This window comes from Dipteris shenzhenensis, chromosome 19 (assembly GCF_047967505.1).
Source record: "Dipteris shenzhenensis isolate YYH24624 ecotype China chromosome 19, Dip_SZ_1.0, whole genome shotgun sequence".
Classification (NCBI taxonomy): domain Eukaryota; kingdom Viridiplantae; phylum Streptophyta; class Polypodiopsida; order Gleicheniales; family Dipteridaceae; genus Dipteris; species Dipteris shenzhenensis.
In genome coordinates, this window is record NC_141614.1 from 12040634 (window position 1) to 12065427 (window position 24794).

The 24794-nt window shown below is 41.3% G+C and overlaps 1 protein-coding gene across 1 annotated transcript; it reads left to right on the forward strand.

Moving 5' to 3' along the window:
- Nucleotides 1–20763: 20763 nt before the first annotated feature.
- Nucleotides 20764–21543, forward strand: LOC147890087 (uncharacterized). Its single transcript, XM_087390205.1, has one exon. It carries the CDS (start codon nucleotides 20764–20766, stop codon nucleotides 21541–21543), a length of 780 nt encoding a protein of 259 aa, XP_087246331.1.
- The last annotated feature ends 3251 nt before the right edge of the window (nucleotides 21544–24794 follow it).

Below are 24794 nucleotides of genomic sequence, written 5' to 3' on the forward strand. Positions count from 1 at the left end.
ACACATTTAAGCTTGTCGGTATTTCCATGAATTGTATGAACCACTTTTTCTTTTACCTCTGCCCAGATGATCTAGTATGTGCCATGTGATAGTCAATTAACCATTGATATCCTCGATTGCAAATGGGTCTCCCATTAACCATGGGTTTCAATCTAGGTTTACAGTGTCTTGTGCTCAAATCTTGATCAGTGCCTTGATGAAGAATGCATGAATACTCTTGAAGAAGATAGTTATGTCTATTAGGCATTGTCTTACTCCAAATACCAAGGCGTATTGCTGCACAATCATCTTTCCCAAAGTCTCTTGCAACAAACTCGCATAAGCATCCTTTCCATATTCTCCTCGAATAACATTAGATGTCTCTTTGGTTCTGGAATTGATGCCATGATTCTTCGCCTCTTCACACTCACATACTTTCTTTTTGTAAATAGTATCTTGTGTTTTGTAAGACCATCAAACCTCGAATCCATTTCCCTTGAACCTTCATCTCTATAATCAAATGTTGTAAGGGCTTGAGAATTATTTGATGCCTTATAATATCTTGGAAATGGCAATCTGGTAGACATTTCATTGATGTTAATTTGTTGCCAATGCCTCTTGAATTTTGTGGTTGAACTCTTTCTCCTTCATAACTCAAGATTCTCCCATCTATATTCTCTGGCATGCTAGCAATAATATTACGAACAACATGACAAGTCTCACATTCTTTGCCCCCTTTGCCCTGCGTTCGAGTGGTAACATCATGATCATTGTCACTAATATCATCAATTCATGTTATTGCATCACTTATCCCATCGATCTTTGCGTGTATTTTTCTTTGTGGTCCCATCTTATTATTCTCAACATAATACCTCCACAATACAAGTCTTCTATATTAGTAAGCATTTTTGAGTCACTTGCAACACAAGAAAAGTCTTCTATACCAGTGAGCTTGTTCGAGTCACTTGCAACATAGGACAAGTCTTCTATACCAGTGAGCCTGTTCAAGTCACTTGTAACACAGGACAAGTCTTCTATACCAGTGAGCCTATTCGAGTCACTTGCAATACAAGACAAGTCTTCTATACCCGTGAATATATTTGAGTCACTTGCAACACAAGAAACCTTTTCTGCATCAACATCTGTTACTATAATGTCCTCAATACCTATGAGCATGCCACTATGATACTCTTGATCACTACTATAGCTTCTTATCAATTTGGATCCCATTTGTGTTATAGTCCTTTTCTTTTGATAATATTATGTTGTGTCTTCCATGACATTGAAGGTAAATGCCTTGGGTAAACTTGATTTCAAGAAAGCTAACCCCCATTTACAAGTACTATGAACTTGTAGATGAGACGTAGTCTTATGGATATCTAGATGTGAAGTGCTATCCATTCCATTTTGAATGACACTTACACTAGTCAACATAATTATCTCCACTATACAGAGAAAACTTTGAGCATAGCCCTTAAAGTTGCCAATTGCTAAAACTTCTCTGGAGCAAGATAACATCTCTACTTTTTTTTGTTTAAAATAAGTTTTCTTGATATCTTGAAAATATGCCTTTGGAACAATTTCGTCTTGGTCCCAGAGCGTTCTGTGTGCTTGCATATTAAATATGTCACATTGTAAGATATCTCCCAATGTTTCAAAGTCTCCATGTGGATATTTTAAATGTACTTCAGGATTTACAATGTTGATGATTATCACTACACATCTTCTCTCACCACAACGTTGGAAATGACATACATTCATAGGATCAAGACTATGAATTCGTCCAAAAGCCACCACTTCATTCTTCTTATATAACGCCACATCCATACCCTTTGTTAGGGTGAATACATGTTTTATGTACAAAAATAGATTAGCAACTCAAAAAAATACACAATAAATAATCATTGAGCTTATTATTACTTAATAACTTTTATATCAAAACTAGCAGAGAAGGCATTAAACCTAAACCCTACATCCTAAGCTTTAAACCATTAATATCAAAACATCTTAACCACTGTAAATCCTAAACTTTAAACATTTAATCTCTAAACCCTAAACCCTAAATCCTAAACTCCTAAATACTAAATCCTGAACCCTAAACCCTAAACCGTAAACTCTAAATTCTAAACCCTAAATCCTAAATCCTTAACCCTAAATCCTAACCCTAAAATATAACTAAAATTTAATGAATTTTTTTAATTTGTGCAATAGGTTGGATATATCCCCCAACCTGCTGCTCTAACCCTAAATCCTAAACTCCTAAATACTAAATCCTGAACCCTAAACCCTAAACCGTAAACTCTAAATTCTAAACCCTAAATCCTAAATCCTTAACCCTAAATCCTAACCCTAAAATATAACTAAAATTTAATGAATTTTTTTAATTTGTGCAATAGGTTGGATATATCCCCCAACCTGCTGCTTTAGCAGCAAGTTGGGGGATATATCCAATTTGTGGAGCAGCAAGTTGGGGGATATATCCAACCTATTGCACAAATCAAGAAATTTTGCACCCCCCAACCTAACCTATTGCTTGAGCAATAGGTTGGGGGATATATCCAACCTGTTGCACAATTTCTTGACTTGTGGAACAGGTTGGATATATCCCCTAACTTGTTGCTCAAGCAACAAGTTAGAGTCACCCCAACCTAGCGGATATATCGAACCTGTTGCACAAATCAAGAAAATTTCTTGATTTTTGCAATAGGCTGGGTGCACCATGAACCTATTCCACTTGCAATAGGTTGGGGGATATATCAAACCTATTGCACAAATTGAAAAAAATCATTAAATTTTGGTTGCATTTTAGGGTTAGGGTTTAGGGTTTAGGGTTTAGTATCTAGGGTTGAGGATTTAGGGCTTAGGATTTAAGATTTAGTGTTTAGGGTTTTGGGTTTATGATTATGGTTTTAGGGTTTAGGGTTCAGGGCTAAGGGTTTAGGATTTAGGGTTTAGAGTTTAGGATCTAGGGTTTAGGATTTAGGATTTAGCATTTAGGGTTTAGGGTTTATGATTATTATTTTAGGGTTAAGGATTTAGGGTTTAGGTTTTAGAGTTTAGGGTTTAGAATTTAGGATTTAGAATTTAGGATTTAGGGTTTAGGGTTTAGTATATAAGGTCATGAGCTTAGAGTCTAGAATCTAGGATTTAGGATCTGAAAATTAGGTTTTAGAATTTAAGCTATAGGGGTTAGGGTTTAAGGTTTAGGATTTAGGGTTTAGGGATTAGAACTGTTATATAAGTTTAAGAGCTTAGATTATATAACCTAAGATTTAGGAAACTTTAGGATTTAAGATTTAGGGTGTAAGATTTAAGGTATATAGACTATATAAAATATGCATTCCAAAGTATTTAGTTTAGATATACATAGACTATATGTTATATGCTTTCCAAAGTGTTTTGTTTATATCCAATACTAGGTACGATCCTTTGCAAAGGTTTTACTTTAAGTAATTATAAGTCTACCTAGTTAAAGTATCCTACTGATGATTAGGGACAAGCACACAGGCTAAAAGCACACCGATTCATATTTTCTTACATTCATGCTGCATGGTGTATCAGAAGAAATGAAGAAGTATGTGATAAGAAATATTCAAAAGAAATATGTATTCCATATCATGGATTCATACCATGGATATCTGGTGGTTGCCAAAGTAGCAAAATGATATGGATTCAATGATACTGTAGTTTTGTGCAAAGCCTTAAAGCTTTTGAAAAGTATTACATACTGTAACAAAGATAAGCAAGTATGCTAAACCTCTTCCAGATTCTATGGTTTTAAATACCTACCTTATAAATACATTATCTAATTCTTCATTCTTCGACTAACAAGTATTATCCACATGGAAGAAAAGCATACATGCTAAAAGCACGTGTGTAAAATTTAATATTTTCTTATTTTTAAAATTAATTCAATTCTTTGATTGACTACCTTTTTAAAATTTAAAGGTTATTAGTATATAATATATATAATATTAATGTATAATATTAATAATTTATATATTTATTTAAATTTATACAATAATTACATTATATTTATATTAGTTTCTAAGTTAATAATGTATATTTTTATTAAAACTAAAATTTAATATCTAGTTAATAAAAGAATATTGTAGAGATTTTTCATATTAAGAACTACCTTACAAATACATTCACTAATTCTTCATTGTTTGAAGAATAAGTATTATATAAAGCACATATGCTAGAAGATCTCTCTTTCAAAAATATTTTCATTGTTATATTTTTTAATTAATGTATTTATATATTTTTTATATAATAATTATATAATATTTATATTAATTTATAGATTAACAATATGTATTTTTAGCAAAGTTATATTTTAACATTAGTTAATAAAAATTTATTATATTATGGAGTAAAAATATTATAAATGGATTTCTCATATTAATAAAGTGTCGTGAGAAGAGTTTTTGGAGAGATTTATGGTTAAATTTTGTTTTAAAGTTGTTGCGTACGCAATAGGTAGGGAGGTTTGAGTGGTTTTGAGGTTGTGAGAGAAATTTGTAATAGATTGTTTTCTTTTTTCTTTTTTTTGAAAAATTGTTAAGTGCCCAATAGACTAGGAGAGTTTGAGTTTGAGAGAAATTTGTGACAATAGGTTGTGAGAGTTTGAGATAAAGAGGGAAATTTGTGAAAAAAAAGATTTAATGCAAAAGATGGTTTTTTGAAGTTATTGCCTACACAACAGGTTTTTGAGAAAAGAATCAGATTTGAAAAAAAAATTCAAATTTACAAAAACTTGATTCTTAGAAGTTCTTGCGTACGCAATAGGTTGGAAATGAACTCACCTCTTGCAACATTTTGAAAATTTTGAGAATCCTGCAATAGGTTGATGAGAGGAGAGAAGCGTAGAGTGTGAAAGGATGAACTTTGAATGAAAGAGAGAATGAAGAACGTTCTACTTATAGTGAACCTAAAAGAACTAAAAAAAGCCTTAAAAACTAAAAAAAGCTGACTTGACCTAAAAGCTACCCATTTCCTATAAAACTCTACTTCTTCTCATTCTCTCTCACAACTTTCCTTGAGCTCCTCCACCACCTCCCCACCCAGGTACTCCCTCCCTGCCTCCCTCCCCCTCTCCTCCCGCTTCCCATCCCCTCTCCTCCCTCCCCTCCCTTTCCCTATCTTCTCGCTTCCCATCCCCTCTCCTCCCTCCTCTCCCTTCCTCTCTCCTCCTGCTTCCTCTCTCCCCTCCCTTCCCCTCTCCTCCCGCTTTCCCCCTCCCCTCCCCCCTCCCCCCTCCCGCTTCCCCCTTCCCCTCCCTTCCCCTCTCCTCCCGCTTCCCCCCTCCCCTCCCTTCCCCTCTCCTCCCTTCCTCCTTTCCCTCCCTTCTCCTCTCCTCCCGCTTCCCCCTCCCCTCTTCTCCCGCTTCCCCCCTCTGACAACGAATCCTCTCCCTCCCTCCCCTTTCCCTTTGGTACGTCCTTTTTTTTGGGGGGGAACGAGGAGCGGAGAGGTGCTCCATCTTTTTTTTTGGGAGGAGCGGATAGGCGGAGGAGAGGTAGAGGGAGAGGCGGGGAGGCAGAGGAGAGGAGGGAGGCGGGAGGCGTAGGAGAGGCGAGAGGCGGAGGAGAGGAGGCGGAGGCGAGGAGGGAGATGGAGGGGGGGATCAACCCCGCTAAACTTGTTGCACGCGCAGTAGGCTGGCCCACAAGCTATCCTATTGCGCGTGCAACAGGTTCAGGGGGGGTTAATCCCCTCCCCTAAGCCCCCAAAGGGAGGGCCTATTGTGCGTGCAACAGGGCCCCCCTTTGGGGGCTTAGGGGAGGGGATTAACCCTCCCTTAAGCGGGGGCCCTTTGGGACTCCCAAAAAAAAAGGGATCGAAAAAGAAAGACAAAAAAATTAAAATTAAAATAAATTAAATAAAATAAATTTTAAAAATTAAAAATTAAATAAATAAATAAACTTAAAAAAAATTAGAAAAATTAAATTAAATTTTAAATATATAGATAAATAAATAAGTAAATTTAAATAAATAAAATAAAATTTTAGAAAAATTAAATTAAATTCTTTTATCTATGTTTAAAAAATATTTTGAATTAAATTATTTATGAGAAAAAAATATTAGATAAAAAAATAGTATCTAGAAATATAAAAATATATTTAAACTTTTAAAATTTTAATTAACTTTTAATTTTTAATTAGCAATTTTTTTAATATTTTGAGTTTGAAAATAATTGTAATTCTCATTTTTTGTTTTTGATTGCTTTGCAAAAAACTATGGCTTTGAGTTTTGGTTCCAAGGTGTCTTTCAAATATCTTGAACATGCTTAGTATTTTATAGAGCGTAAATCAAAGTATTTTTTGGTGATCACTACCGAGAATGTGTCAAGCATGAAATATTCTCCAGAGGTAGTAAGAAATGGTGGCATGGTCTCAACCATCAACATTAAAGAAAACAATTTGATAGAAGTTGTGTGCAAAGGGAAGAATGATGATGTGGTCTACAAGTTACGAGTTACGCACAAGCACTTCTTAAAGCCCTTACCAGATTCAATTGAGGGATCCCAAGAATTACTTAGTGCCTTGGAAACATTGAAAAAAATGTGGGATGCATTTCCAAGTGGTGGTGTTGTACCTTCAGCAGCAGTAAGTACGCCATCTATAACATGTAGCCCTCAAGTTGTACCACCAATATCTGTGGCAAAAACTACGGTATCTCTAGCAAGAGTAACTACAATATCTGCACTAGTAACTATAGTATCTCCAATTGTACCTACACCATCGACTGCTACAACTACAGGAACAAGAAGGAGTGATCATGGAGTAGATTCAAGTTCTACAGCTATTCCCAAAAAGAGAGCCAAAATAACTCCTACTCCACGTGCAGATCGTTCAAGCGTAGGTTATTTAAAACCAGGCGAACAATTGGATAGTGATGATCAGGAGGATCCGCAAGAAGAAGATACAAGTCTCGCAGACTTTTCTATAAGAGTGGCAAACTTACATCCTCCAAAGGATGAGGGGTACATTTGGGGATTTTCACAATTCAACGTGGTCACAATGCTTATTGGTCTAGCTTCGAGGTTCACAAATCAAAGAAAGCTAGATAAGACATTTGCACACAAATTGTATGAAGATACGAGGAAAACAAGAACTCCAGTTACCACTAATATCACTCTTTGTCCTACGGCATTTAAGAGGCTTCAAGAAGATGATCCTACATTGCTTGATGTCACATTTCAAAATCGCGTGGACTTTCTTGAATATGCTTTTGAGAACTTTAGAAGGAGTGACTTTGTTCATGGAGAGGCTTTGTACCAAAGCCGATATGGGACTGACATCGAGAAGAGATACATACTGGCAAAGAATAGATTCTTGGAAAGATGCAGGTTTGAGCCCATTGATGGGCAACACTTTTGTGAAGCTTGCAGGACCGCCCTTGATGAGGGAAGAAAAGGAAACTTGCCACAGATTGAGTGGATAGAAAAGTTTCAACAGGTCATTTGTCATGTACGATGACTCGAAGTACATTCTAGAATCAAAAAGGCTGAATTTTTCTCCATTTAGGTTGAAAAAAAGCTCTTCTCTTTCTAAGTATCTTGATAAAGGTAAGGGAGTTATGGGTGGGTTGTGGAAAGCCACAAATAGTGAAGGGCAGAAGACCTACATCTGAGTACATGGCAAAGAGGACTCGATTCTATAGATCCTTGAAAGGTGTTGTAAGCAATACGCAAGGTGTGCCAAGTAATAAGGTTGAGGCAAAGAATCTGAACACCGCCGTTGCAAGATACAGGGATGTTACTTGCATTGTCTTCCGCGAGGACTCAGTGTTTCAGAGCATGGTGGATGTTTGCCAAGTATATGAAACAGGAAAGATATCCTTTGAGACACCAGAGCACACTGCAACTCAGAGGAAAGAAATAATGAAACCGATGTCTATTGTTTGGTGGAGAGCATTAAGGTTTGTTCCAGATGCAATAACAGAAGAAGTATGCAAGAAGATCATAAGCGGTGACTGCTTCTTTGGAAAGAAGAGCAAGCATAGCAACTTGGATGGAGTGGTCACCTGAATGATTCAAAGTGAGGCTGCTCTCTCGACACTATTGTTTTTATTAAAATCTGATGATGAGTTAGCTGGCAAGTCAATTGATGTGGATAAGAAGAAAGCACTTAGCCTAGGTCAACTCCTTGATAAGACATGGACTCGAAAGTGGTTGGCTTCAATGGATGCAGATGCCACACCAACAAAGGATCTAAGAGCTAAAATACCAAAGGTTGTTGAGACAGAATATATGGACATCAAGAAAAAGGCCTTGCAGTCCACTACCCAAGGTAGAGCAATTGGTGGTTTAGATGATGGTTCTCAATTCAGCTTCTCCTATGATATCTTGCTATCAGAGAATGATACAAATTTTGCAGTACACATCAATGACATTGATACAGAGCATTTCATAACAATGAGTGGTCATGCTTGGGAGAAGCCATGTGTATTTTTCATAAATGAATTGCAAGACCTTGTAGTGCCACGGATAGTTGAACTTGTGCGGTTTATCATAGAAGGTCCTATGGCAGATAAGAAAAGATCAATGTTGGTCTTGACAGAATCACAAAGGGATGCCTTGTATGCGAGATTGACATCTGCATTTGGGTATTCTCTTTCAAAACACAACAAGACAAAGCACCCATAGACGCGCGCACAGACGCATTTCATGTACTAAATAAAAAACTTACGGGCGCGTCTATTTGCGCGTCAGGAGACCCGCGTCTATTAGCGCGTCTATATATCAGACTTACGCGCGTATAGACGCGCTCATACATGCGTAAATAGATGCGCAAATAAATGCTTTGATAGACGCACATATAGACGCATATCGAACAGACAGACGCGAATATAAACGCGTTTGTAAACGCGCTGATAGACGCGCCTTTTTTTTTAAAAATAAATTTTACAGAATACTGTGTATGTTGTGTATGCTATATAGTTACAAGAATCCCATATCCACATTCTGTAATTCAATTCTTACAGCCAACCTCATTTTAATTACAATTCCAAATAAAATATTACAACTCCAAAACGCAATAAAATTGAAAGCTCAAAAAGTGCTTGTATATACATATAGCACGAAGCTAAGCCACGTCATGTGGCTCCAAGTACAAAAAATAAGGAAGCTAAGCCATGTCATGTGGCTTCAAGTACAAAAAATAAGAGGAGTCTATATACAAGAGGCACGAAGCCAAGCCAATGGCTTTAAGTACAAAAAAGAATAGTAGCACTACTTCTACGACTAATCCTCGCTGCCTTCCACGCTCCCTGATGCACTGTCTTCTGCGCTGGGACAACATATATCAATGTATGAAAAATCAAATCTTTACTTATAATTTTGGCATTATTTAATTACTTTCAAATACCTGGGGGGCATGTCCAGTCGCTCGGGTATACTGCTCCTCAGTAATCAACCCGTCATCATAGAAGTGCCTCCATGTATCTCCTCTGCGATGGTGGCGGTGGTAGGCTGTCTCCACTGGAGTAGGGTATCTGCCCACGATCTCAAGCTGCATGACCGCGATACACTTTGTCGAGGGATTAGTACAAAGAAACAACCAACCTCCTAATAAACTACATAAGCAATATAATTTGAGATCGATACTTACAAATTGGGCCTCCCATGATTCAACACCCCCTGCTCCAAAATGCGCGCTCCCATACTCCTCCATCTGGATCCTCCGTGCCTCCACGTGCTGCAGACTGGGCTCCTCCCTCGCTGACTTCATTGCCTTCTTCCACTCACGCTTCTGAGCGGTGTGGGGCGGGCCCCTTGGAGGTTGACCTGCCTCAAGTCTGGCAAGCTCCGCTAGTGCCTGCCTCTTAAGGGAAGATCTTTTATTGCTAAGTATCATAACAATCTTTGACTTGGCCCATTTATCTGTGAACTGGCGATTGGGGGGGTTAGGATACCTAGAGCGAACAGTAGCGAGGGTCTCATCAGCCAACCTCTTTGGGTGGTCTTTATAGTGGATAAAGCAATCTCTGTAATTGTTAGCAATTACAGAGCGCATGAAGGCCATTACATCCTTCCCCCGCGCATCCATCAAGATGCCTCCTGTCTGGGTGATGTCATAATAAATCATACCATCACCCAGAGGCACGTCTAAATCATCGGAATCATCATCCTCGGCCTCGCCGCCACATGGCCCAAAGCACTGTGCCATGCATCTGCCACCGCTCTCCCTGCTACTACGCCTGCCACCCTGTCGTGTCGAGCTCGTACGCTGGCCACTCGTAGTTGGGGACTGCGCGGGACTACGCTGACCACTCGTAGCTGGAGAACCGAGTCTCGACGGCTGGGGAGTACGTCGACGGCTCGTTGAGGCAGAAGGATCTCCTGAAGGCATGGGGGAAGGGGCATAAGATGGGATGGCAGAAGGGACATAAGACGGCATGGGGGAAGGGGCATAAGACGGTACGGGGGAAGGGGCATAAGACGGGGCATAAGACGGCTGTGCGGACTCCGCTGGGGTGATCTCAGGCGGTGTGGGGTGGCTCGGAGTCTGTACTGCCGACTCCTGGGGAGTGTTAAGGGTACCCGTCATGTACCCGTATAACTCCGCAGGACTAGGAGGGTGCCCTAAAATATTATATAAATCCTTCCATATCGATTCATGCGGATCAAGTGAGCTAGAAGCACTTCCTCCCCACATGTTAAACTGGAAAAAAATAAACAAATCTATTACTTTGGGAGCTGAGAAGAAAGGGGGAAAAAAAAAAAAGAGGCTCTGTCAGAGCGCGTCGACCCGTCTAATCTTCGCGTCTATAAACGCGTCTAACAGAGCGTTTAACAGTTCAAGTAAAAGCGCGTCTATCACCGCGTCTAACAGACCGTCAAAACATCCGTCTAATAGTGCGTTAAAAAGCGCGTTTAACAGCCCGTCCAAACATCCGTCTAACAGCGCGTCTAAAAGCGCGTCTAACAATTCGTTTAAACTTCCGTTTAACAGATCGTCTGTTTGAGCGTCTATATCCGCGTCTGTGCGTGTCTGTAGCAAGCCAGACGCGCAAATAGACGCGCCTGTAGATGCGCGTTTAGACGTGCCCTCAGACGCCTGTATACACGCGCTCCGACAGTCGAGAATACTCAAAAGTGGAAAAGGACGTTTCGCCCGACAAAAGAACGTGTCGCTCATACCTAGATGCTGCGTTTCGTGGATGCGAAAAAGTACAAAACTGGAAAGAGCAAGCAAGAACAACTTCAAAAGGACTTACTTGGAAAAAGGTATGGAAGGATCTTTCTTTTCCAAACTTGTTTCTTCTCCTTGTTCGTACTCCTCCTCTTCTTTAGGCTTGGAAGCAAGCTGTGTAGGTACGGTCCCTTTGTCTTGAGTGAAAGCTTGGAACTGTGTGTGTATGGGAGGCTCTCTCTTAAGCTTCGAATCTATAGAACTGCTAATAATGAAGGAAGAAAGCCGCTCGCGAAGTTTAAGTAGTTAAAAGAAAAGCAAAGCGAGCGGTGCGCCGAAAAGCAGGTTTAAAAGTCGCGGGTATATTCGCGTCTATTAGCGCGTCTATAGTCACGTCTGAATACACAGAGTAAGCGCATCTATAGGCGCATCTATTAGCGCATCTACAGGCGCGTTTAAATACACAGAGTAGACGGGCATTTAGACGTGCAGGTAGACGCGACAGTAGACGCGACGATAGACGGGCATTTAGACGTGACACAGAGTTTTTAAGTTAAGCATTTGAAGAAGAGCAAGTTTGGTGGGTTGTTTGTTTGTAGGATGTCTCCATCTTCAACAAGCAGCTCCAGTGAGGATGAATCCCTCCGTATCCACCATCGCGAAATGTGGTTGGAGCAAAAAATCAAATGTCTGTGTGATCGATGTCGAGGAAACATGTATCGTGCACGCAGGATTACGCTCAATCATATCTCAAAGTATGGAGAATGGGATGTGACCGTAAACAGGGTAAGGATTTGTAAGTTAAGGTTGATTGAGATACCTATGGGTGTTCATATGTTTGAGTTATAATGATCCCGTTTTAATTTGATACAGGATGCAGTGCCACACCCGCACATGTTACCCTATGCCCGTCGTGAGGAGGCGAAGCGTCAGCGATATGAGGTGGGATCTTCAGGAGGGACCGTTACGGATGCATGGAGTGATGGTGATAGTAGCCCTCCACCATTACCTCATGAAGCCGTGGAGGAGGAGGTGTTTGATGATATGGTGCGGGATTTATATGTCCATCAAGGGAGGGATAATAGCATGGAGCAGGATGATCTTTTTACCGCAGCATCGACTCCACTGTTTGAGGGGTGCACATTCTCTGTTCTACGTGCCTCCCTTGAGTTACTAAACTTGCAAACCATCTATGGATGGAGCAATGCAAGTTTGAATGCATTACTCAAGTAAGCTTTAATTTAAAGTCGATTTTGCAAACATGATGAATTATGCGCGTGGGTCAATTACTCAAATGCTTTTCCTCATTTATGGTCTTCACGTGCAGGCTATTGTGTAAAATGCTTCCAAGGGAGAATAAATTACCGACCTCAAGAGATATGGCAAGGCAACATGTGACCTCTCTTGGAGGATTAGATTACAAGCGCATCCATGCATGTGTCAACGATTGCGTTTTGTTTCGTGGACTACATAAGCATGCAAGAGAGTGTCCTACTTGTGGAGAGGCAAGATATAGAGCAGATCTCAAAACCTTGGACGTGCCTCGTAAGGTATTGCGACATTTTCCCATAATCCCTCGCATCCAACATATGTTCAAGTGCAAATCTATTGCAGAGCTCATGTCATGGCATTCCTCCCATCGATCAACCGATGGCAAGTGGAGAACTCCCGCGGACTCTCCTGCGTGGAAGCATATTGAAGACACATGGCCAAGCTTCAAGGAAGAACCTAGGAGCTTGAGACTTGGATTGGGTATGGATGGTGTGAACCCATTTGGTCTCAAAAGCACATCTTACAGTGTATGGCCAGTGGTATTGGTGAATTACAATCTTCCACCCTCTATGGCTATTAAGAAAGGACATGTCATGCTGTCCCTTCTAATTCCAGGGAAACATAAAGTCAAAAACCCTGATGTTTATTTGGAGCCTTTGATTGATGAGCTAGAGATACTTTGGAGAGGTATCGAGGTGCATGATGTGAGCAGGCCTCCCTCGTCACGAGACTTCAACTGCAAAGCAGTCTTGATGTGGATGATGCATGACTTCCCAGGCTATGGCGAGTGTTTAGGTAAGAATTGCATTTTTTAATTATGAATAGGCAAGGACGTGGCACCCTAAACCCACCTTCCACTCTTAATTGCATCTATTGTTTCAGGTCTCACTACATCGGGTTACCATGCATGTCCTGTTTGTGGTCCTTCGCTAGTTGCCTCACGGGCAGACGCATTGAATAAGGTCATCTATGAGAATCACCATCGATTTCTCCCACTTGATCATCCTAGATATGTTGCCCCTTGGAATGAAGTCCTCCCACAATCACTCACCACGGGAGATTGGATGAGAATTTGGGACGGATCCACGACTCCTCCACCACTTGGCATGAGCCGGTAAGGATTTGTAACTATTGGCTGGAAGTAAAGATTGGCTATATTGGTTGAAAGTGAAGATTGCACGCTAACACTTTATTTTGTTTAGATACTCCATCTTTTATCGTTTACCATATTGGTCCCACCTCAAGATCAATCACCTGCTCGATCCCATGCATATCTTCAAGAATGTGGCATCTACCATTTGGGAGCATTTGAATGGGACACGAGATTCGGCAGGCATAAGGGAGGATCTACGTACCACAGGGAGGATGCGTGAAGCTTGGCCTCAAGAGAGACCAAATGGGCGTGTTTTTTTACCTCGTGCACCGTGGATGTTATCAAAGCTAGAGATGGCGACGGTGAAGCGTGCTATTACTACAATTCGTACTCCCACTGGATGCATGAGGTGTTTGAAGGGAGCCTTTACAAAGAGCAAGAAAAGAGGTGTAGAGCAATTATATGGCTTGAAATCTCATGATTGGCACAAGATGCTCCAAGTAAGTATTTTATATGCATAATATCTTTTTCCTTTCAAATTTGTGAGTGAATAGCTATAAGCAACTAATCAACCACCTCCTCGCGGGTTCAGTTCATACTACCTACTAGCATTTCACGTAGTGCATCAAAGGACGTGAAAGATTGTATTTACAAGATGGGCGAGCTTGTGAGGTATGTGAGCTCAAAGGAAATAGATCCCACCACGCTTGAGAATGCTCGAGTTATGTCAGTGGAGGCGGTTTGTTTAGTGGAGGAGACATTTCCACGTTCTATTCTCACAAGCCAACTACATCTCATAGTGCATTTGGTGGATGAGATTGCTATATGCGGTACTATACATGCACGATGGTTGTTCTTCCTCGAGCGCTTCATGAAGACCTTGAAGGGCTTCGTGAGACAAAATGCAAGACCCGAAGGTAGCATGGCCGAGGGTTGGTTGGTACAAGAGTCACTTGTATATATTTCTGAGTTTCTTGTTGATGTGGATAGCTCTCTCCCACGACTATGGAGAGATGATGAAGACCTAAGGATGACCTCTATTGTGCCTCAAGGAAGAGGACGCAACAAAGTAATAGACACGGAGTTGCATAATAGTATCAACCTCTTTTGCGTGCTTAATAGTGATGTGATGAAAAGATGGGTGACAAGATACGAGGATGCAAAGGCAAGAAGACAAGAAGAAAGGGCCCTCTTTCGTACACACCACGGATCTCGTGTGCCATACCCTCAGCGTCTAAGAGCACTTCCAAAGGATATTCATGTGGATTGGCTACTTGATGAAATGGAGAAAGCAGAGAAAGACGAGGGGATGCATATCACAATGGAAGAATGGGAGTATGCTAGGGGATGCATGAGCAAGGTCGGTATATAGAATGTTATGCATAAGTTAGGAGGTTTTTATAATTTAGATTGCTTATTTAATCGATTTTTTCTTGGTGTAGTGCACTATGTTCAATGCTATATGGTGTGAGGGCAAGCATTTTCGAACACAACGGATTGATGATAAGAGAAACACACAAGATTGCGGCGTCATTGCTAGCTTTGAGGGAGCCAATGGAGTCATGGATGATTATTGTGGCATAATCCAAGATATCATTATGCTTGACTTTCGACGCTTCTTTGTGTATGTTTTGGATGTAAAGTGGTTTAAGGACGTGGTGGAAAGAGGCCCTAATGCAACAATCAAACGCCATGCAAGTGGCTTTGTAACTATTGACTCCACAAAGTTTTGGCAAAGTAGGAAGGACACACTAATACTACCGCAACAATGTGAACAGGTACTGTGCACACACATAAAAATACTCGCTTTTAAATATTTGATGCAAGAAAAGTAACATGATTGTATTTGTGTTTGAATTAGGTTGTCTATCAACCAATGGTGGATAATAATAGGTGGTGGCATGTCATACCTATTATGCCACGTTCCAAAGTGATGTATAGTACATTTACTAATATGGAGCGTATGGAGGATGATCATGCCCATGGACGTGATGATGACCGTGATACAAGAGAGGAGGATGATCATGAGATAGGAGATATAGATATTGAGGCCGGCATTACCCATGAGAACGAGCCTACCATTGGAGATCTTGATTTCGATGAGCACATGAGTGGCGCAAGTAGTAGTGGGTTGAATGTATTTGTAGATCTAAACACTTGTTTGGATTTTGAAGTAGATAGTTTGGCAAGGGTTGATCTCATTGAGGATGAGATTGAACCGTAGCCCCACAATTGATATTGGCAAAACTATTTTACATATTGTCTCATTCTCCTCATTTTCCTTAATTCTTGTATATGTGGGCTTGCAAAAAATTATGTGCTTTGGTAATCATGGGCAATGTTTGGAAAGCAATGATGTACACCAAAATCTCACTTTCTGTATTCTCTGGATCGCGTCTAACCCCGCGTCTAAATGCGCGTCTGAGTCTCAGTGTAAACGCGCAAATACACGCGCAAATAGATGCGCTAATAGACGGGATGTTAGACGGGCCTGTATTTTCTCAGGTCTAACGCGCAAATAAACGCGGTGATTGACGCGCAAATAGACGAGCATTTAGCCGCGCTAATAGACGCGCCCGTAATTTCTCTACTAGAGCAATGCCTATAGACGCGCCCGCTATTTTGCGCGTCTACCAAGCGCGTCTATAGTTGCTTTGTGTTGTTGTGAAAGTATACCATGGTATAGTCCTACCCAATCATGTGAATGTCTTGGAAGGCACTGCCATTCAAGTCTTGCAGCCTTTCTTGATGTACTTCTTATCCAGGGGTGGTGGCAATCTAATCAAAATTCCTTTAAGGACTCTCGAGCTTCATTACTTTTAGGACAATAAGGTTATATAATTAAGCTTAATGCAGCAATGGTGGATTACAGAGAGCCGATGGATGAGTCTGAGGGTGATGATTCTAGCTCAGGTGATGAGGATGAAAGCTCTGCATCCGATGACTTCCGCCGAGAAGAAATCTGCACAAAGAATAAGGGTGATCAATTATCAACTAAAGTCAAGGAGGTTCCACTCATCATACAGAAAGGCCTGCGGCATCAAGTAGTAGTCGTACAGCACGTCGTAGGAAAGGGTAAGGCTAAAGAGGTGGAAGCACTTCCCTTGAAATTAAAAGTGAGGAAGGCACCCTTGATTTTGGGTGAAGGACATCCAAGTGGATCAAGCAAGAAAGCCTTACCCAAAGAAGGTATGGACGAGGCAAAGCATGACTAGGAGGAGTTACCAGGAGGCATAGATGGTTCTTCAACCATGACCTTACAAACTCCAAAGCAACCTACTAGTCAGGAACCTAGTAGCTAGGACCCTAGTCACCAAGAACTTGGTCATGATACTCTAGAGCAGGAAGTGGTTAGAACTGAAGAGCAAACTCTTGAGGACCTTGCTCTTGAGACTCCAGTCTTAGAGCAGCCTGTTAGTCAGGACCCTGGTAGTCAAGAGCACATTGAGGACATTGGTATTGTCTTAGAGCAGACTATTAGTCAAGACCCTAGTAGTTAAGGGCCTGGCATTGAGGACATTGGTACTGAGGAACATGATGGCTGACGGCTTTGTAATCACAAGTTTTGAACTTCTATGTAAAGCGAATATCTAATAAAAAGTTTACTTTTTTGATTTCTTTACTCTCATTATTGTGTATAAAGACTGTTTATGAGGTCCATTTTATACTTAATAGTGTATTTTAAACTTTGTCAATGTATTTTTATAGTTAAGGGTGTTTTTTAATACCAAGTGAGGTGTATTATGTACACCACATAGACATAAAAGAATTTATGTACACTACCTTTCTAAGGGGTTTATGTACACCACGTTTCTAAAAGAAATGGTCATAAAGGGGTGTATTGCACACCACTTATACATAAAGGTGTTTATTTACACCACCTTTTGAAGAGAATTGGTCATCTATTGATGTTCTTAGGTGATGGTAGCTCAATTCATAAGAAGTTATGAAGATGTTTATGTAGACCACCTTTGTAAGAGATTTGGTTATGCATTATGTTCTTAGTACTTAATCACTAAATCTTTTATTTTGAGTTGTCAAATCTAGTTCAAAAAACAACATTACTAGTATATTTAGGCTATTTTGTAGTCCATTTCTCAAATTGGACTTTACACAAGTCCAAAAATTTTGAATAGTGTGTTAAGGAAAAAGACCGACGGTTAGGTTCCACTGCTTGATTGGCTTAACTAAAAAACATATCGTGGAGGAAGGGTACCTTGGCTCGATCCTCTGGATTGGGACCATCCGCGATTATGATTTGCTCAGTCGCTGACATATCAAGGTCTACCTTGACCACTACAAAGGCAATTGTCTCCATGACCGATGTGAAGGGCATCCGGCAACTTTGCATTTGCTGGACCACCCACGGTACATATGCACTGATAGTCTTCCGTGGCACAAGATGGAGCGTCCCATCAAAAAGCTCTCCTTTCACTACGCTAGTTATGGCGTCAACACAAAGTAACGTCGCAGGTCTCGCCTTCTCTAGTGTTCTTCTTGGCTATGGTTCGGCCCTTAATCCCGATAAAATCGTCCACTTCCAAAATATCCTTTAATTGAAAAACAAAATTGTGGGGGACATGGAGTGTCTCAGTTTCATAACACTTTGAATTGGTCAGGTCCACATGCAAGTATGTTGCATACGTAACATCCCTTGCTTTGTACGCTCCATATTTTGCTAGAACACGTCCCTCGAATGCAAATCGATGGCTCGCGTACTCAGATAACCGTTATCTTCAGGACTGGGAGCGCATTGGAGTGGCCCATTTTATGAGTTGAGGGAACCAATGCTTGGGAATTGATCAGATGTCTCGCAGTGTCATCGCCAAAGTCGTCATCATCTACCACTGCCTTCCCTGGAGATGGATTTGGGGGCAAAACATTGTGACGTGTGAGACATATTGCATACACTATGTTCTTTCCCAAGATGCAGCACGTTTGTTATTTTATCCGTGCTTGGGTTCAATTACTTGCAGAGTGAAACAATTAACAGAGTTAAACGAATTATGTGCAGGGGTTCAATTACTGACAGAGCAAAGACAAGTATCAGAGTTAAACGAATTGTGTGCAGAGGGCATAGTTGCATAAGGATGTGTGTTGGGCTGTTACGCATGCTTTTCCGATTGATTGGGCGTTCCTCGCTTTCTAATGTTCTAACGTTGATTGGGCGTTGCTCGCTTTCTAATGTTCTAACGTTGATTGGGCGTTGCTCGCTTTCTAACGTTAAACGCTGTAATGAAGGAACCCGCTATTCAAAGGCGTGGCGTCATTATAGTTGAAGGAATACGTGGCCCAAGCAGTGTTGTGGAGGTAAGGCGCCGAAAGAGAGATGCTACTGCTTGCAGCCAGAAAGGAAATATAAAGAGAGATGCTACTGCTTGCAGCCAGAAAGGAAATATGGAGCGAGTAGATGGAAACAGATCATCATAAAAGGAGCAAGACCAATTTCGTTCGTAAAGCACACCCCTATGCAGACTCTGTCACTTAGCCTCGCAGCCAATTAGAACAGCTGCACTTTACATAATCAAGCGGGCGCATACACAACGAAAGGCGCCGCGAAACCAGAAGGATGAAATAGTCCGCTGCATCAGTACCAAAACAGAGAATGCTCTGTACGTGTTTATTATTCAGTAGTGTTTTCAGCGTCGGATGCAGGATGCCATACTTGAGTTACATCGGAGGGCCTACGTAAAAAGTGATCTCGCATTTTAGACGAGCCGGCGTGCCGTGGTGTCGCAGGACCTTAAGTGCTAAGGTTTCCAAAGTGCGTATGGTTCGGGCATTCAAGACACCAGACACGAGCAATCTGTGAGCAAGAGACGGACGGGATCCACACAACGAAAGAGAGTTTCACAAACGCAATGAACGACTTACCCTTGGAGCAGGCTTGTGAAGCCACTGCTTCGAAGCCCGTCTTTAAAGTTTTGGGTTTCTTCTTTTCGATGGTTGGACCCTTGTTTCGTAAACGCTAGGGATCTACAGGTATGTAGATATGGCCAGGAGGTAGACATGTCTCGATCATGCAACTTGCTAAGCACGAGACTAGGGCAGCTGCGACCACAGGACGTCAGTTCTTAAATTTTTCTGCTCTAACACTATGTATAGATCAACATTAACGACAAACGAAAGGCTTACCCTTCTTTGTTACGACACCTTCAACACTTCTTTGCCCGACATGCTCCACGGACGTCACTTTCTCATCGCACGAACCAGCAACAGGCTTGCGGAATTTCTCCAGTTCCTTTTTTTTAACAATAGCCGCGTCAGAGATAACATAAGGCAAACGCTCTCCTCTTACTGCGATCGAATTATTCATCCACCAAAGCTTCGTATGTGCAGACGCATCGAATGGAACACATTCATACAACCAAAGAAATCAAATGGGAAAATCAATAAGAACTCTCCAAACCTCACACGCTCTCCGTATCCATTGACTCCGCAGCAGCGCCGGTATCCTGAAACTCCCCGTCGTTCGCAGAAGACATCTTCATTTGATCAAGTAAAGACGTCTACCACAGGGAATCAAGCAAAGACGTCTACCCACAGCGTCCCTGGAAGGCATGCTTTATCGCATGCATATATTGACTTCGTTTGGAAGATGCGGAAAGGACGCCTGTAAGCTCCTAGACCGACAACGACTACATTTGGAATCCCACAAGCCGCACACGTGGAGATGGGCCAATCACGTCTCGACAAAATGCCAAACCATAATAAATTCGAACATATTTCTTTTTCGTTTTGACTGCAAAACGATCGAGATGGTTGTAACTTGTGTGCACGATCACGATGTCGAACGTGATACGTAATCAATTGCCGATATGCTACGTGGATAACATGCACAATCTATCGATTGTCTGCGCTCCTACAGACGACAAGTTGTCAAATTTCCGCATACAACCATCTGCATAACGCAGCACACGCGTGCCCATCTCCATTCCTCACATGCTGAGAGGGAGAAATTGTTACACCACCTTCGAGTCACTTTTCAGGACGGCTGCACGTTGTAAGCAGAAAAGCTTGGGCCGCGCGCTGATGCACAGAGAGATCAAATAGTAGGCCTTTGTGTCTCACCTTCGGTATTCTGCAGAGATTTTGCTTGACTATACCCACTGTGTAGCTCGGCTATAGCGAAGCGAGGTTAAGGACTCGTTGAAGGAAGAACTTCGTTTCCAACTTAAGAACTCGCAGAAGCGAGGACTTTGTTCGTCACTTTCTCTAAGTTGGTTATACTTTTAATCGGCATCCAGGTTTTGAAGGCATTTTAGCAGGTACTTGAAGATGGCTCAGGCTCAAACGACGCAAGAACTACATCCGGGGGACCAAGTTTCTTGGAAGTTTGGCGTTGGCGAAGCCCGGGGCCAGGTGGTGGAAAAACTGACGGGGAACAGGAAGTTGGGCGCGAGGGTATTCAAGGCCAGTCCAGACGATCCAAAGTACCTGGTTAAAATCGAAAAGTCGGGAAAGGAAACCATCAGAAAGGCGGAAACGCTCCACAAGATAGATGGAGAAGATGCTGGCGATGCAGCAGAGCGAAAGGCAAATGAGGGAGCGGGGGTGAAGGAGAAGCGGGAGGAGTTCAGGGAGAGGTCGGAGCCGGGGCAAGAGGAGGAAGATGCGGAGGGAGCAAGGAAGGTGGCGGATGTGGGGCAAGGCTCAGTGAAGGGAGTTGTGCAACAGCCGGCAGAGGCAGCGACCCCAGCTAGGGATGAAGTAGCAGCCATGGAGGGAAAAGCTAGCAAGGAAGATGCAGGAATGGACCTTGCTGATCAGGAGGTGATAAAAGCCAGGGAAGAGGCGGTAAGCAAAGGTGGCGCTGAGGCGGCAAAAACTAACAAAGATGATGCAGGCAATGGCAGCCCACTTCTTCATGAGGATGCTGCTGCAGCGGTTGCAGCATGTGTTACTCATCTTGCTCCCTCTGTTGTTGATGCTCCTCCTCCTCTTACTCCCACTGTTGTAAAGCCGTCAACTCCCCCCCGAGTTCCCCCTGATCAGCCAGTAGCCAACGAGGATATTGGACAGCCTCCCCACTGTCCCCAGAAGCAAGCCGAGACTTGAGTCGACCAGTATGCATATGGCCGTTGATCCTGCTGATCAAGTCCAAGATGGTATGTGGAAACAGATGAAACAAAGCACAGCAGGAATCCTCGTTTGTCTTTGCAGGGAGTTCATTCCGGTTTTCACAAGGCTTGCTACAGTTGGTCGTCTTATCAGTACTTTGCAGGCGTCAGTTATAATTTGTCTTGTATCTTTAGCTGAACACACCTTTCTGCCCAATTCTGTACATCTTAAAGGCCATAAAGCGTTATTAAAAATGTATGTAAACGGATGTAAATCCATTTCTCGAGTTCAAAGTAGAAGATGGCTCTCTTTGTGCGCGCTTAAAAGTTCGATTGTTATTTGTATAGATTCCTGTGTGCGCACTCTCTTTTGTTCACCCATCCTTTCTCGTGACAGGTAATAAGGAGAATGTTTGATCCTTAACGTTAGATTTAGAACCTTTCTTTTCGTCTCGGTAGGGATTGTTAGGTGGGCGGGTAGGGACCCTTAGGTGGGTAATCCCTACTTGTTTCTCATTTTCACTCTAGCACATTTCCTTTCTTGTAAGCATCTCATGTTCGTTGCTCCTTGAAATCCTCCTCTCTTTTGTAGAGATTTCTAATCTCTTTGTAAACGTTAACCTTCATAAGATAGAATGGTTGATTTCATAATCTCTTTGAAAACTTTTTAACTCCCCCTAGTCTCTTAGTTTAAACTTCTTCAAATAGAATGGTTGATTTGATAGTCTCTTTTGCAAACATTAACTTCTTCACATAGACATAAAGACACACATGATTCATATAGTCAATCGAGACATGGGTCTATTACCTTGTAGCTTTTATGTAATATGAAACCACTTTCATAACTGTATGAGTTTGATAATGTCCTTAAAGACTCTTTATCTTATCTCTAGCCTTAAGAAAATTGTTACTTAAGGAAATTAACTGTGTAAGTTTGATAATGTCCTTAGAGACTCTTTATCTTATCTCTAGCCTTAAGAAAATTGTTAAGGAAATTGATCGTTGTTCTTCCTATAAAATGTAGGTTCACTGTGTAAGTTTGATAATGTCCTTAGAGACTCTTTATCTTATCTCTAGCCTTAAGAAAATTGTTAAGGAAATTGATCGTTGTTCCTCCTCTAAAATGTAGGTTCAAAAGAAGGGAGCTTTTTAGATTGCACCTGTATTTTCATAAGCAACAATGACTGTATTACAGTTTGTGCGTAGTTTGACAAAGGGTGGATGTTTTTTATTTTCGTGGAAAACTTAGAAATTGTCCCCACCAAGTATATAACAGTTGATATTACCATCGATAAACGATATATTAAAGGTTATATAAACATTGTCACTATTTAAAAGCAGCGGTTATGTCGATGCTTACTTTTTGCACTCTTTTTAGTGAAATTACGCCCCTCCCACACGTGCACGTGCACGCGTACATTTTTTGATTTGTTTTTGTTTTTTTAATGCAAAAATTTTCAATTAGTCCACGTGATAGGTGTGAGAGTCATTTTAGCTAGTGCCACGTGGTCGTGCATGTGTGCAGTTCACCAAATTGAATTTTCGTTTCCTATGGTTCCGTTTGTTTGGTTTGTGGTTTCGTTTTTTGTGCACCATATGTGCATGGATATTGTATGTTGTGGGACGCTTCGATGGGTGCGACGCTTCTCCGTTTATCTTGTTGCAGATGGGCGAGCATATTCGGATACGATGCTGGAGTTTTCCAAAGACAGTGTTCATGCGTTCATTGTGCATGGGTTGGAGATTTGAACGCAAGCATATCGCGACTCGCAACGTGGGATTTGTTGTTATGGATGACCTGTGTGCAGGAGAGAGCACTCTCTTTGGTTATTGTGGGATCTATAAAGCCGATAGTACTCTTCGTGGACATTAATATGCTTGACAATCTTATCTATGCGTGCTTTTCCTATAGTTTCATGCATGGCAGATCGTGAGTTTGTTGATGAGTCTTGCCCTGATCGTGATACCGCAAACAAGGCGATCTCTGGAGAATGAGGCTCTCCTATATCGATGGACACTGCCCCCCTCCCTCCGAGTCTCGACTCCCTCTCTTCCTTTCTCTCTCTTTCTTTCACCTCTCGGGCAAGCTTATTGAATGATACATATCATTCATCTTGTTTCGTTTCTTTCAAATTTTTGGCAATCCTTATGCATGTACCGAGACAGAAGAAAAGAAAAAATTGGATTGGCCACGGTCGCCCTCATTTGTCAATTCTCTTGTCATGGTGTCTTCTGGAAGTAAATCTCCAAAGCATTCACACTTGTTGAAGAATTATGGGATAAAAATAGGCAACAAGCGTTCTCTTCATCAAGCATTTGAGGCCGTGGATTGCGAGGCTTGCGCTAAAGGTAAGATCGTTATTATAGATTTGATTTAAACTTACCTGCATGGAACGAATTGCTTGTAGAAAGGGCTCACCACATCTCCTTAACTAACTATAGCAAAATCTTTGCCCTTGTTCGTAACAGGAAGAATCTCCAACTACATCTCTTTCAACATCTACCACAAGATTTCCATAGTCAACCACTCGTTTAGGATGCGGTAGGTGCAGTTGTGCAAAACATAAAGAAAATGACTACTCTCAGTGTGCATGAGTAGATAATCACCCAGAAGACACTTAGATAGTATCTATTCACCGTAGGATTGTGGATCAGAGGTGGATCATCTCATTTGTTATCCAGATTCAAAAATTGAGGTGCGAGTTATGGCTTAATTTTCACCTACACCTATCATACTTTGTTTCCGTTGAATTTTGTATTTTTTTTTTGTTTGCGATTTGCAAACCTTCTCTTTCCCACCTGTTCTTTCAAAACACTTGTAGGAATGTTGTGCGCAGTTGCAGTTGCAATTAAAGCAATTGCATAAATCTTTTGTTTTTTCTTCATGAACGCTTCTACAGTTGTCGGTTGTTAGTGGATGAACCTTTCGTGGATTTCTTTGCTGATTCTACACACTGATTTGATACAGTTTTTACAAACTACTACATGCTTTGCGTGGTAGATGTTTGTCGATGAATTCAATAAGAAGTTTCTTAATCATTTCCTATATATATGGTTCGTAACTCAGTAGAGTTGGTTTGCTTTTTTTAAGTTTGAAAGAACAATGATTTTCCTTTGGTTTTTGGTTAAGTTTTTGTTGTTTTTAGTTTCAATATTGTGGCACATAAATCCATTAATAGTTTGGATAAGTATGTTTTGTATGTAGTAATTTCCTTTTGTTGTGTGTGTCCAACAATTTTGTTGTTTTTT

Excerpts from the sequence above, each read along its gene's own strand:
- LOC147890087 (XM_087390205.1), top strand. The coding sequence starts at position 20,764 with ATGGCTCAGGCTCAAACGACGCAAGAACTACATCCGGGGGACCAAGTT.